This window comes from Nannospalax galili, unplaced genomic scaffold, assembly GCF_000622305.1.
Source record: "Nannospalax galili isolate Female #2095 unplaced genomic scaffold, S.galili_v1.0 scaffold290, whole genome shotgun sequence".
In the NCBI taxonomy this organism is placed as follows: domain Eukaryota; kingdom Metazoa; phylum Chordata; class Mammalia; order Rodentia; family Spalacidae; genus Nannospalax; species Nannospalax galili.
In genome coordinates, this window is record NW_008331486.1 from 8,108,785 (window position 1) to 8,122,824 (window position 14,040).

Here is a 14,040-nt window from a genome sequence, read left to right on the forward strand (position 1 = left end):
ATGATAAAAAAAATAAAAAAATAAAAATTACTGGACTGGAGAGGAGGCTCAGTGGGTAAAAGCACAAGCCCAATGATCTGAGTTCAGTTCCTGGAACCCATATACAGGTCCCACAAAGCTGTCCTCTGAGCCCCTCAGGAGTGCACGCGCACGTGCGCGCACACACACACACACACACACACACACACACAAATAAAGAAGTTTTTAAGTTTAAAACTGTCCACTATACAGCAGAGAGAAGACAGTGGTGCCAACCTTCTCCTAAGACCAGGAAAGTTACAGTGAAAACAAGCAGCTCCCCAAGAGGGGGCTGGGCAGCCACAGTTGCTACAACTATCTGCAGATAAGTCACCCAGCATGAACACAGCATCCAGAAGGCACACAGCACCACAGGCTACATCAACTACATACCTGCAAGAGGCCAGGCCCAACACAGATGCAGGCAGCAGGGAATGTCTAGATGGGTCTGGAGTAGCTTCTCTGCACTGCTCCCAAGGTCTCCTATAAGCATTAATCCACCCCAGCCCCCCGCGCCAGTCCTCCACAAGCACTCCCTATGAACCCTCATCTCTTGACAGGATCTGTTGCATTTTAACTCTCAGGGACAAACTCAGATTCACTCTAACCTCATAGGGGCTGTGTGTGTCAGACAGTGCCGCATCACTGCTACCTACCAAAGCAAAGGCCAAGTGTGCCCCAATGGTGCTTACATGGCTGGTGGCAATGATGAGAAGCATCCTCCAGGCGGAGACCAGCATCTGATACTCCAGCAAGGATGTGCAGCTGCTGCCCTCTGTCTCAGCTGTGTGAACCGCCAAAGACTTGACATACCCTGACCAGTAGGCAAAGCGTTTCTCACTGGAAAATTTCTTCAGTGTATCTTTTAATGACTGGTCTAATGAACCCCTAAGGTGTCAAAAAACAAACAAACAAACACACACAAACCCCATGGTCAGGATTAAAAAGCAGGTGGGAATGTGATGGGCACAGACCCTTGCTGAGGCAGAGGAAACCACCTCTTATGGCAGTCAGCTCCAGGATCACCTCAGAGGTGTGGGGCTCAGATTTCTTGCTCAACATAATGAGTTAAGCCCTTCTAGGCTTCCTCGTCCATAAAAATCCCAGTCACATGAAATCTGCGTCACATTAACTCAGACAATCATAAATGCCCTCAATGGACTGGCCAGAGTCACAGTTAATTGGCCTTCCATAAATGGTCCAAACTAGCTTTCTTGCTCATAAGCCATGCACCCAGTAGCAGGCCACCATCTCCTACCCCTCCACCTTTAATTAAAATCTCATGGGAGAGTGCAAGGGGCATAGCTTAATGATAAGGCACTTGCTCAGCATACACAAGGCTCTGGGTTTGATTCCTAGCATCACACAAACAAACAAACAGTAACAAACCAAAGACCACATCACAGGGAAAAGGACTCACTTAACTACATAGTGTATCTCCAAGCATATTATCTTCATGATTAGGGCACAGGTCTCCAGGATGCTGGGCTGTGGAGAGAGAGCAGAATACACCAGTTACATGGAGAAAGCTCTTCCCTGGTGGTCCTCCTCTCTGAAAGAACAAAGACTCAACACTTGGAAAATATTGCAGGTATAACCTTCCCCCATCCAACATGTGGGGCAGGGGCAGGACGTCCTGTCTACAGTGTCTCTAACAAGCAGAGACCATGGAGCCTTCCACCCAGAGCAGGAAAGCTACTTTCTATTCCAAAGCGAGATACCAAGGGAGAGGAAGCAGACGCTGTTCTGAGAGAAGAGTTTCTAGTGAATAAAACATTCTGCATGTAATTCAGGGAAGGGTCCTTCTCACCCCCTCACAAGCCAGCCTTTCCCTCAGGGCCACTGTTCTACCCTCCACGTGGCACGGCTCACCTCGGATGTCTCTGAGGGAGGAGAAAGGGTTCCAAACAGTGGACTGGTTAAATTCTCCCAAAACTTGGGTCTGGAATGAAAACACTAGTTGGAATTGACGTTTTTTCTTCCCCATAACCCTCCTCTCTCTAGCTTCCTTTTGTAGTATTTCTTCGTACTTTAATGCTTATAACATGCTTATAAATCAACTGTTCCTACATAAAAAAAAGTCATCCATAAATAAAATCGTATCTTCCTCTTAAGTGTAATAGGCAGAACGTGGTGGTGCACAGCTTTAACGCAGGCATAACTGGGCCCGGCAAGATGACTCAGGGTAAAGATGCCGTGCAGCCGAGGCTGCCAACCTGAGTTTGGTTCCTGAGACCCACGTGGTGGACAAAACTTACTCCCTCCAGTTGTCCTCTGACCTCCACATGGTTCTGTTGTGCATGTGTGCTCAACTTACACAGAATAAAGTCATTTTAAAAGGGGGACTGGAGACAGGTCAGTCGTGAGGAGCAGGTCCTTCCCGAGGACCAGGTTTGTTTTCCAGCACCCACAGGGCAACTAACAACCACTGAAGCTCTAGTTCCAGGGACCCAGTGCCCTCTCCTGCTTTCCATGGACACTACAAGTACACGGCACACTTACACACATGCAGGCAAAACATTAAAAAAAAAATCTTTTTTGAGACAGGATCTCCCCATAGCCGCAACTGGAACTCACTTTGTAGACCAGGCTGGACTTGATCTTACAGAGATCCGCCTGCCTCTGCCTCCTGAGTGCTGGGATTAAGGAGTACACTACCACACCTGGCTCACATAAAGTTATTTTTTGTTTTTAGAGACAGGTTTCTCTGTAGTTCCAGCTGGCCTGGTACTTGCTATATAAACCAGACAGACCTCTATAGAAACCCACCTGCCTCTGCCTCCCAAGTGCTGGGATTAAAGGTGTATACCACTACACATGGCTTCACATAAAATTTTTAAAGAAAAAGTTTTAATAATAATAAAAAGCAGGTGAGGTGGTTCCCCCTATAATTCCAGCACGCTGGTGGATGAGGCAGGACAGTGAGTTTGAGGCCATACTGGACTTCAGAGTTAGAACCTTTTCCAAAAACAGGGCCATCAAAATCTCTCAGTGGGTAAGGGAACTTGGCACCAAATGTGATGGCTTAAGTTCAATACCTAGAACCACACGGTGTAAAGAGAGATCAACTACTGCAAGTTGTCCTCTGACCTCAACACGAGCTGGGACATTCATGCATGCGCGCACGCGCACACACACACACACACACATACACACACACACGACGAGCACCCACAATGCACACACACGGAAAAAACAAAAACTGTCCCTCCAAAAAATACAAACGCCCCATAAAGAAGAGCAGGAGGGGCTGGAGAGATGGCTCAGGGGTTAAGAACACTGGTTGTTCTTGCAGAAGACGTGGGTTCGAATCCCGGTGCCCACGTGGCAGCTAACAACTGTCTATAACTCCAGTCCCAGGGGATCTGATGGCCTCTTCTAATCTCCGCAGGCATTGCACGACACGGGTGCACTTACCTACATGCAGGCAATACACGCATACATATAAAATAAAAATAATAAATAAAATGAAAAAAAAAAAAGTAGAAGAGCAGGGAGAGAGCTTAGACCACAGATGTCCAAACTGACCCTCCTGATATTCCGTCCCTTTGTGCCGACAGAGTTCAGGGGATAGCGTTTCCTTCTAGCCAAGGTATAAAGCAAGTCAAATTCATCTGAATCAAATGTTTCTCACGAAAAACAGGTTTGGGGGCAGGGAGATGGCTTAGTTGGTAAAATTGCACACAAGTTCGATCCCCAGCACCTATATAAAAAGTGGGCATGCTGGAATGCACTTGAAACTCTAGACCTAGGGTAATGGAGACGAGAGGATCTCTGGGGCTTACGAGCCAGTCTATCTACTTGGTGAGCCTCAGATCACAATGAGAGCCCTGTCTCAAAAGACGAGGTGGACAGCTCATGAGAAATGATACTTGAGGTTGACGTCTGGCCTCCACATGCACACATGTGCACCCCACACATAACAGCATGCACACACAGAAGAACGAGACTTGATGGGGGTGGCAGCACTGATAGCAACGTGTGACGACCCCTTGCCGAGAGCGCACAAGGCGCTCTTTTTCTTAAAAAAGAAAAAGAAGCATGAGGCGTGCTGTAGGGACACGTGCCAAGTACTTTTTAGGCACATCCTGGTGAACTGCCACAAGAAACCTCTGAGAACTATGGCTGCCCCCATCTTACAGACAAGAACAAGAAGCACAGACCAACTACCTCCCAGGGGGCTTACTTGGTTCTGAGGACCAGCATGGCACTGTCCCGGCGATCTTGCCATAGGGCGTGAAGAAAGGCAACAGCTGCACGATGTAGCAGAGGTGGGCACCAGTACCGATCTTGCTGCTGGGAATCGATCAGCTCTAGCACCACATGCAGACAGCTCCACACACCAAGGCTGAAGTCCTACAAGGACAGCTGGAGTTAAATTTTGTAACCACACTTCCCAGGAAGCCACCACCACACTCCACCCAAAGTGCAGCTGACCTTGGAGCCGTCACTGCCATCCTTCACCTCCAGATTCAGAAACAGCTCAATGAGGCCTGGCTGGGTCTCTACAGCAACCGTGAGGAACTCCAGAATCATGACTTTGATGCGCATGTCCTCAATCTTGCTCTGAAGACGGGTCAGGAAGGCATCACGAATGGCAGCAGCATCACTGCCCAGGCAAGCATACACCGACATTGGGGCGACCTGGTAGATACCACGAAACACAGGCTTAGGGCTCCGTTTCCAGAAAAACCTCAGTGGGCTTTTGTAGAGGCACATAGGAACTCCAGAAAACGGAAATAAAATGGACATATAGTTCTGGGGTGAAGCCCAGAATTTACAGAGGGAGCAATAAAGGTAAAAAGATATTAAGGGCTGGAGAGACAGCTCAGTCCAGTAAAGTGCTTGAAGGCCTGAGCTCAGACCCTCAGGACCATGTAAGCTAGTGTGGAGGAGCCTGGAATCCCAGTGCCGGGAAGCCAGAGGCAGGATTCCTGAAGCTTGCTGACTAGCTCATGTAGTAGATCAGCAAGCTCTCAAAAACTAAGGTGGAGAGTGACTAAGAAAGAAACCTCATGTTGACTTGGTTTCCACACATGTGCACACACCCACATACATGACAAAGATACTAAACACCTCACATGGCTAAAGTAAAATGCAGAATGAGATGTCTCTGCCCATTAGAGAGAGAAGTGACGGAGTCACTGTGGTAAGGACTGCATGAAGAGGACAGACTGCTACCCGCTAGTCAGCCAGCAGTATGTAATGGGATTCTACAGAAACAAGGGTGTCTGCAGTAATCAAAACAACCTGCCCAGCAGGACTCTGCAATGCAGTGTATGTATGTATGTGAACAAGTTCGTGTATTCCGTGCACATGTATGTGGGAGCTCAGTCAACCCTGGGTGTTTTCCACAGTCATTTTCCACTTTATTTTTGAATACAAGGGTCTCTCGCTGAACCTGGAACTTGCCAATTCAACTAGGCTTGTTGGCCAGGCATCTTCCTGCCTCCCCTCCTTCTCTCAGTGCTGGAATATAGCATTTATATTATAGATGCACCCCGCCACAATTGGTTTCTCACAGGATTCTTGGAGTGAGGCGCTCACAGAGTACCTTAACTTTCCACGTTACATTGATGTACAATATCTAAATATATTTTATTTTAATTTGTTTTTGTTTTGAGACAGGGTCTCCCTTTAGCCCCAGCTGGCCTGGAACTCACTATGTGGACCAGGCTGGTCTCGATCTCACATAGATCCGCTTGCCTCTGCCTCCCCAGTGCTGGGATTAAAGGCGTGCGCCACTACATTTGGCCATATCTAAATATTTCACAGTGAGCATTTTTGCCTTTTGCAGTCAGGATAAAAACCACCACACAGAATATGCCTTTGTTATTTCAAATCCAAGTTGGCAGAATGATCCTATTAGGAGAGGGCAGGAGCCGTCTCAAGGAGGACAAGGTATGTAGCTCAATGGTAGCGTGTCTGTCTAACATGCACAAGGTCTCAGTCCCATACCTAGCACTGCAATGAACAAAAAGCAGAGTCCAAATCCAGGGCTCTAGGTGGCTAGGCGGGTCCTACCGTGGCCAGACGTTTCAGCAGCTGAACAGCAAGACGAGGCAGAGCTGGGTCGTGTTTGTGGTAGATGTACTTGGCTAAAACAGCAATGAGGTTGTTCCCATGGGCACCTGAAGGAGCAAGGAAAGCAGTGAGACACCAAAGCGCCAAGAGGCCCGTCTTCCGAAACGCTCAGACACTGCGTCAGAGTGAGTTCACATGGCCAGTTCAGTTTCTTTCCTTCAGGAACAAAGAGATCACCAGGAGTTAAAAAGTTCAACCGAATTCAGTAAAGGCAAAGATACTTTTTTGAGTCAGGGTCCCCCCGTAGCCTGGAACTCGCTATAAAGACCAGGTTGGCCTGGATCTCACAGAGCTCCTCAGACTCTGCCTCCTGAGTGCTGGGATCAAAGGTGTGCACTACCACACCTAGTAAGAGATACATTTTGAAGAAAATAAATATTCCCTTTTTTGGGGGGTGGGGTCCTGTTTTTGAAACAGGGTCTTCCTGTAGCCCCAGCTGGCCTGGAACTCACTATGTAGACCAGGCTGGCCTCGAACTCACAGAGTTCTGCCTGCCTCTGCCTCCTAAGTACTAGGAAGAAAATACTTTTTTAAAAAATATTATTTATTTATTTATTTATTATTATTATTTTTGTTTTGTTTCAGTCTTTTTGAGACAAGGTCTCCTTGTAGCTCCAGCTGACCTGGAACTCATTATGTAGACCAGGCTGGCCCTGAACTCACAGAGATCCTCTGTCTCCCAAGTGCTGGGCGTGCGACACCACGCCCAGCTTATTTATTATTTTTATTTTATGTGTATGAGTGTATTGCCTGTATTTATGTGAGGTCAGAAGATGGCGTCGGATTCCCCTGGAACTGGAGTTAAGGACAGTTTGTAGCTTCCATGTGGGTGCTAGGAATCGAACCCGGGTCCTCTGCAAGAGCAGTCAGTACCCTTAACCATTGAGCCATCTCTCCAGCTCCCAAAATAAATATTCTTAATAGGTTAGAAAAGGCATTATATTGAAATTTGTTTTAAATCTCAGAACTCAAGTGGGGGTACTGGGGTGGTGACAGTAGATGGCTCAGTGGGTAAAGGCACTTAATACCAAGTCTGACAATCTGTGCCAATCCCTGAAGGGAAAGAAGGGACTTTAACAGGTTGTCCTCTGACTTCCACATGTATGCCATAGCATGCACCCCCCCACACACACACCTCTGGTTGAACATGCTTTTAATCTTAGCACTTGGGAGGTGGAGGCAAAAGGATCAACAGTTAAAGAACAAAGCTGGTTGTGGTGGCACACACCTTTAATCCTGGCACTCAGGAGGCAGAGGCAGGCAGATCTCTCTGAGATCCTTGGCCTACAGAGCAAGTTCCAGGTCAGCTGGGGCTACAGGAAGACGTCTCATAAAAAACCAAAAAAACAGGAGCTGAAAGGAGCCGGCGAGACGGTTCAGGAGGTAAAGGTGCTTGCTGCCAAGCCTGATGACCTGAGTTCAATTCTGAAACCCATATGAAGGAAAGAGCCAACTCCCAGGTGTGCTAACACACATACACATATGCATAATAAATGAGAGAGTTACTGCAAGGACAGCCTTGGCTACATAGTGAGTTCATGGTCAGTCTATGCATACAGCCCTGGGTTCAATTCCAAACATAGCCAAAGAAATAAAAACTTATTTGTCTCAGAATGGTCTTAGACATGATAGAAACACTATGGAAAACAAGGAGCTCAAACCACTGTGAGAAAAGCCAATGCATTTGAGGATTTTGTTTTTGTTTTTTCTGTTTCGTTTTTGAGGCAAGGTCTCACTATATTCCAGGCTGGCCAGGAACTTGTGGCAATCCTTCAATCTCTGTCTCCTGGATACCAGGATTTCAGCAATCTGTCCGCCTCTGCCTCTATTTCTGCCTCCTAAGTGCTGGGATTAAAAGCATGTGCCCCAGAGCTGGAGGGATTGCTCAGTGGTTCTCTGCAGAGAACCTGGGTTCAGTTCCCAGGACGTACATGGCAGCTAACAATTGTTCCTAACTCCAGTTCCAAGGGATCAGATGCCCTCTTCTGGCCTCCTCGGGCACTGCTTACATGTGGTACACTTACATGCATGTAGGTAAGACACCCACACACATAAAATAAACATTTTAATTTTTATTTATTTGTTTTATTTAATTTTTAAAGTATCTATGTACATATCTATATATGTATGTATGTATCTATCTATCTATCATCTATCTATCTATCTATCTATCTATCTATCTATCTATCTATCTATCTATCTATCTATCTATCTATCTATCTATCTATTTCTTTAGGCCTAGAGTTTGTTAGGTAGCTCCAGCTGGTCTTAAATTCATGGTGCCTGGGTCTTCCACATATGCTAGGATTAAAGGCGTGCACCACTGTGCCCAGTCAGATAATAAATCTGAGGCAGAACTTAAAGTACCATGTTTGAGGTTCTCACACAGCTGGACCAAGGAAATCTGAGTCCCTGAGTCTGTGACACTATGTCACCAACTGAGTAAAGTGTGACCCACTCCCCTTGTTTCCAAGTCTAGGAAATGAGGCGGGAAAGACTTTTAATGTCCAAAAACATGGCATAAAATATGTTTATATGGCAGAAATATAGCTGATAGGAAGAGAAATACATACCATGCTGTGTGAGAGCCTGCTCCAGGGGGGACACCACACTAGAAGGAGGTTTCAGCCGAATGACATTGTTGGTAACAGAGAAAGCCAGCTTTACTGTCTTGATCAGCAGCTGGCCCTGGCCCTGGCCCTCTGGACCATCACTAGGTGCCAAATGGAGACCACAGTTAACTCAGACATCATGATTTCACCCTAACACATGCTCTCATGAAGCAGATTCCAACAGCAGTACTAGCAGCTTCTGTTAGGCCCAACTCCAAAATAGGAAAGGAGGGGGCTACGGGCCAGCCTACATAGCAGCCAGGGGCCTAAATAAAAGCTAGAGCCTAGGAGTAAAAGGTTGTCTTCAGAAAGCAGCTAGAGGTTAATGTAAGATGGAGCTCTTAGAAAATGCAAAGTGGCCAGGCATGGTAGCACACGCCTTTAATCCCAGCACTGGGAGGCAGAGGCAGGCAGATCTCTGTGAGTTCAAGACCCTGTCTCAAAAGCACAAAAAAAAAAAAAAAAAAAAAAGGAAGAGAAGAAGAGAAAGAAGAAGAAGAAAAATGCAAAGCGGGGCAGGCAGGCACAGGGGAGCCCTACCTTCGGGGCTGAGCAGCCATTACCATATCGATGGTGTCCACGCCAATGCCCATGATGTTGATGACTGTCTGTCCAGCTTCTGTGTAAGCCAGACTGCAGATGCAGAGAGACTGAAGGCTGGGCGTGTGGCTGGAAGACAGGGGTTCTCAGTTACTAGGGAACATCCCCGTAAGGAAAGGTACCGTCCAGGGCAAACCTCACAAACTGGACACAGGTGATACAATTAGCTCTCTGTGAAAGGAAGGTTTTGGGATCACTTTCCTGGAACAGACTAGGTCCTACGGACTGTCCTGAAAAGCACTCTAAAGTCTCACGAATATATATATTTACTGAAATAAATCAGAATTAACCCATACATGAAATGTTGGCACCACTAAAACAGGACAGAGCTATATGTAGGGGCACAGAATCAAGTTACAGAGCAGTTAAAACATGGGGAAGAAAAACACAGAATAAATGAACTTCTGAACAGTCACCTCTAAGAAGTGAACTTATAAAAAAGTATTACACTAAATATTTCTAAATGAGCGTCCGTAATCTTTGTAAAGATGATAGAAAACAACGAAGCACATACACATGTACTAGAAAAACCAGACCTCACTCCCTTCCCTTAGTTCTTCTCTGTCAACAGGGAGACATGATAACTGAGCCAGGGAAAAGCAAATCACAATCTTGAGATTAATGAGCTTTGAGTTCAACCAAGGTGAGCTGCTGGGAAGCAACAAGATGACTTTACACAGCAACTGCCAGCATCTCCCCCCGAGGAGCACTGAGCACTAGGCACAGTCCTGTTACCTGCTGCGCAGGTCTGTCTCGTGGCACAGGTTCAGTATCGCGTGAATCAGCTCCAGAATCAGGCAACCTGGACTCCAGAAAAGACAGTGATGACATGGCCTGGTCTCAGGACCTTATCCCAAGGGAGGCAAAGCTCTCTAGGGACCCAGAATTCTGCAGCCTGCCCTGCCCACACCATCCTTACCGATCAGCTCTCGTACACCATCAGAGTTGTAGCGCCACTTGTGGTAGCTAGGAAGCATCTCTTTCAATACAAACATCACACAGGGCACCAGGCCTTGGCTCTGGGTACTACCAAGCTGCCCCTATAGGAAACGCTCCATGAGAGCCTCTGCCATGTAAGGAGTCCTTTACTACTCACGGTTTAACTCCAAATGCACAGACAGGCACAAAGGACAACTAGGAAAACCTTGGGCAATTATAAAAAGACACTCCAGAAATTCCTACTTTAAATGAACCATGTTGTGAATGTTTCTAAAACAGAAAAAGTGTCTAAAAAAGACAATGTCAGTAGCTGGGTATGGTGGTGCATGTCTTTAACCCCAGCACTTGAGAGGCAAGATATCTGGGAGTTCGAGGCCAGCCTTGTCTATGTAGCAAGTTCCAGGCCAGCTGGGGCTATAGGGAGACGGTCTCAAAAAGACAAAAAAGACAATGTCAGCTGGTGTGTGGGGGCGCACGCCTTTAATCCCGGAGGGAGGCGGATCTCTGAAAGGTCCAGGCCCGCCTGGTCTACATAGTGTCAGGCTACAGAGACCTTGTCTCAAATAAATAAATTAATAAAGCAATGAAAGATAATGTCACCCAAGTTGCCCGTGGAGCAGGAGGAGAAGTCAATCTAATAGAAGAGAGGCACTTCAAGCATAAAGTATACAGGCGATTGGTGACAAAGAGCACCAGCTTCACCATCATGGCCACCAGTTGTCCTGAAGCTCAACTATCACTAAAATACCCAAAAGGAGAACAGAGGCCCTAAACCACTTCTTGTAACAGTGCTTAGTAATTTCAGTTTCCTTATATCTTAAACCTGGACATTGTTCACTTACATAAAGGCACACATATTTCTACATATGTTTCTAAGCATTCCCTTTTCCTACAGGCAGAACATGTGCCTATGGCCTGAGTGTTTTTTTGTTTTAATGCATTAATAGGGATTGAACCTAGGCCTCATCAATACACCAAATATTACACCATGAGCCACATTCTGCAGCCCAGGCCTTGAGCTCACACTGCAGCCCAGGCAGGCCTTGAACTCATACTGCAGCCCAGGTCTTGAGCTCACACTGCAGCCCAGGTAGGGCTTGAACTTGCTATCTTTCTGCTTTGTGCTCCTGAGTGGAGAGGACCACAGGCCCAGGACACCAGCCCCAGCTTCTGAATGCTTTCCATTTGTGACTCCCCAAACTCCATCAGGTAGAGACCACACCTACTTTATGGAAGTCCTCAGAAATTCTGCACTTCCCCAAGGTCAAGGTAATTCAAGCAATAAAGAATGAACCTGAAATGTCAATTTAATTCTACCCAACTCCAAAATTCTGTACTTAACATCTGTATCTTTCAGAGCTGTGATCCATTAATTGATTACTTATCAGCCCATGATCACAATTTGCTAAGATGACTCAGTGGTTAAGAACACTGACTGTTCTTGCAGAAGACCCGGGTTCCAATCCCAGAACCCACATGGCAGCTAACAACTATCTGTAACTCCAGTTCCAGGGGATCCAACAGCCTTCTGTCCTCCGTGGGCATTGCTCGACACGGGTGCACTTACCTACATGCAGGCAATACACGCATATACATAAAATAGAAATAACAAATTTTTTAAAAAAGACAAAAGAAATGAGGGAACTGAATAGGAAATGTCAGATTTCCTCTACGTGGTAAATATCACACTATGAAATCATACTGGAATACACATACACCAGGAACACACTAGGACAAGATGAAAAATGTACACACTGGTGCTGGCTTTGGCAGCACATACACTAATATTAGAACAACAGAGATTAGCATGTCCCCTACGCAAGGATGACAGGTAAATTTGAGAAGCATTCCATGTTTTTTGGGGTTTTTTTTTGGTCTTTTTGAGACAGGGTCTCCCTGTAGCCCCAGCTGTCTTGGAACTCACTATGTAGACCAGGTTGGCCTTGAACTCACAGAGATCTGCCTGCCTCTGCCTCCTGAGTGCTGGGATTAAAGGCATGCGCCACCACACCCAGCTCATGTATTTTTTTAAAGTACACATTTCTGAGGAGTCAAAATAGCACAACATGCACTCCACATAGCCCTCAATTTCTACCCCATAAGCTGAGTACTTATTTTAAACTCACGTAATTAAGCAACTACTATGGAACATACTAGCACATAGTCCAGTCTCAACACATAGAAACTGATGGCACCATAGCGTTAGGACACCTCCTCTGCGCCCTACACGTAAGAAACAGGAGACAGAGAACTGTTCTAGAATTTTATCAGACTGTACCTTGACGAGGGTGGTGATCAGGCGCAGAAAGGCAACAGTGACCCCATACTCGCCTTGGGGCTGTTCACTATTCATCAGAAGTGCACCGTACCCTCCAGCATTCATCCCTTCCGCACTAAGGACAGACAGAGATAAAGGAATAAAATGAGGGGGGAATTTCAAGGCTTCAAGACATGATTAAAGAGCGTTCTCCTCATTGTCTGGGAAGCTCTTTAAATGGAATAATCAAGTGTGGATGACTTTGTACCCAGGGAAAATTTTAAGATTATGTTTTATTGATATATAACCTTAAGAGGTTTAGGGTGAAAAGTCAAATGAGCCATTGGGGAAGCACCTGTCCCAAGCAGGAGGGTGAGGTGAGAACGCTCAGATCATCAGACACTTGGAGCCTGCCAGTCAGTAACTGCTCTACTGGGATAGCTCACGTACCCTCGGATCGAGGAGAAGCACACTGACTGTGCTTGAGAATAGGACATCAAGTCTCTGGGTCCCGACACCCCTGGATCCTCTCAGCTGGAAAGTAAACACCCACAGAGCTAAAGCAGGTGCAGGAACTGCTTCGTCTATTTCTCAAGGTTTAAAAACTGTGAACCATCCAGCACTCCAGAGGCAGAGGCAGGTGCATTTCTGTGAGTTCGAGGCCAGCCTGGTCTACATAGCAAGTTCTAAGCCAGCCAGGGCTCATAGGGAGACCCTGTCTCAAAAAGCAAAGCAAAGCAAAACACAAATCTGTGAGCCATCAGTGTGCCCTGAGAGGAGGGCCCCAGGCCCCTCTTCATCTTGTCCTCACTCACCCAAGGCCATGAAGACAGAAGCTTCTTTAAAATGAATAAACCAGGCTAGACCTGACCCAGGGATGGTTCACAGTAGGAAATAAGGTCTGCCCACCCAGGACCTGGCTCACCTAATCATCTGAGTCATGTTGGAGACAGGATGGGCCACAAATGGCAGAAAACCCGTGTGACGAAGATCAGTCCAGACCTGAGAAGGGGAAAGAAGAATTCAGTGGCCACGCCTCTCTAAGCGTGCTAAATGCCATACTCCCTGGCCACTGGGAAGACCTGAAATCTCACCTTGGCTGGATTCCGAGCAGCCAGGACAGTTAGGCAGTTGACACAAGATGCAATGACATCCACAGGTGGGGAGATCACTGTGGTCAGTCTGGTTGGGGAATAAAGCACAGCACTCAGTAAATACATAGCACAACTGACTCTATCACAATAGTTCCCAGTCTTCCCCACACTCCTCATCAGCAGGAACATGAAAACAGGAAAGCCCTCTGTTGGGAACAGATATCCCTGAAGGCTTCCCACAGGGGAATGCGTGAACTTTAACTCCAAGAGTATGTGGCTGAAAGTCTCAATAAAGTTTTTGTAAAAGTTAAAAAAAAAGTCGGGCGTGGTGGCACACACCTTTAATCCTAGCACTCGGGAGGCAGAGACAGGCGGATCTCTGTGAGTTCAAGACAGCTGGGGCTATAGGGAGATTCTATCTCAAAAAGACCGAAAA

At 46.6% G+C, this 14,040-nt stretch overlaps 1 protein-coding gene and 1 non-coding gene across 2 annotated transcripts in view; one reads left to right on the forward strand and one right to left on the reverse strand.

The window, feature by feature from the left end:
• Nup188 (nucleoporin 188) overlaps window positions 1–14,040 on the reverse strand; it is a 69,809-nt gene that overhangs the window by 9,544 nt on the left and 46,225 nt on the right. The window contains exons 18-30 of the mRNA XM_008826086.3: window positions 13,605–13,692; window positions 13,436–13,512; window positions 12,532–12,646; window positions 10,234–10,354; window positions 10,050–10,116; window positions 9,255–9,383; window positions 8,676–8,815; window positions 6,043–6,149; window positions 4,456–4,662; window positions 4,205–4,374; window positions 1,891–1,960; window positions 1,439–1,506; window positions 711–906 (exon numbers count right to left, since the gene is read on the reverse strand). Of these exons, the coding sequence (XP_008824308.1) occupies window positions 711–906; window positions 1,439–1,506; window positions 1,891–1,960; window positions 4,205–4,374; window positions 4,456–4,662; window positions 6,043–6,149; window positions 8,676–8,815; window positions 9,255–9,383; window positions 10,050–10,116; window positions 10,234–10,354; window positions 12,532–12,646; window positions 13,436–13,512; window positions 13,605–13,692 (1,555 nt within the window). The remainder of the gene's footprint in view (window positions 1–710; window positions 907–1,438; window positions 1,507–1,890; window positions 1,961–4,204; window positions 4,375–4,455; window positions 4,663–6,042; window positions 6,150–8,675; window positions 8,816–9,254; window positions 9,384–10,049; window positions 10,117–10,233; window positions 10,355–12,531; window positions 12,647–13,435; window positions 13,513–13,604; window positions 13,693–14,040) is intronic.
• Window positions 12,011–12,112, forward strand: LOC115069054. The gene has a single exon (XR_003848390.1). It is a non-coding gene; the product is annotated as a U6 spliceosomal RNA (small nuclear RNA).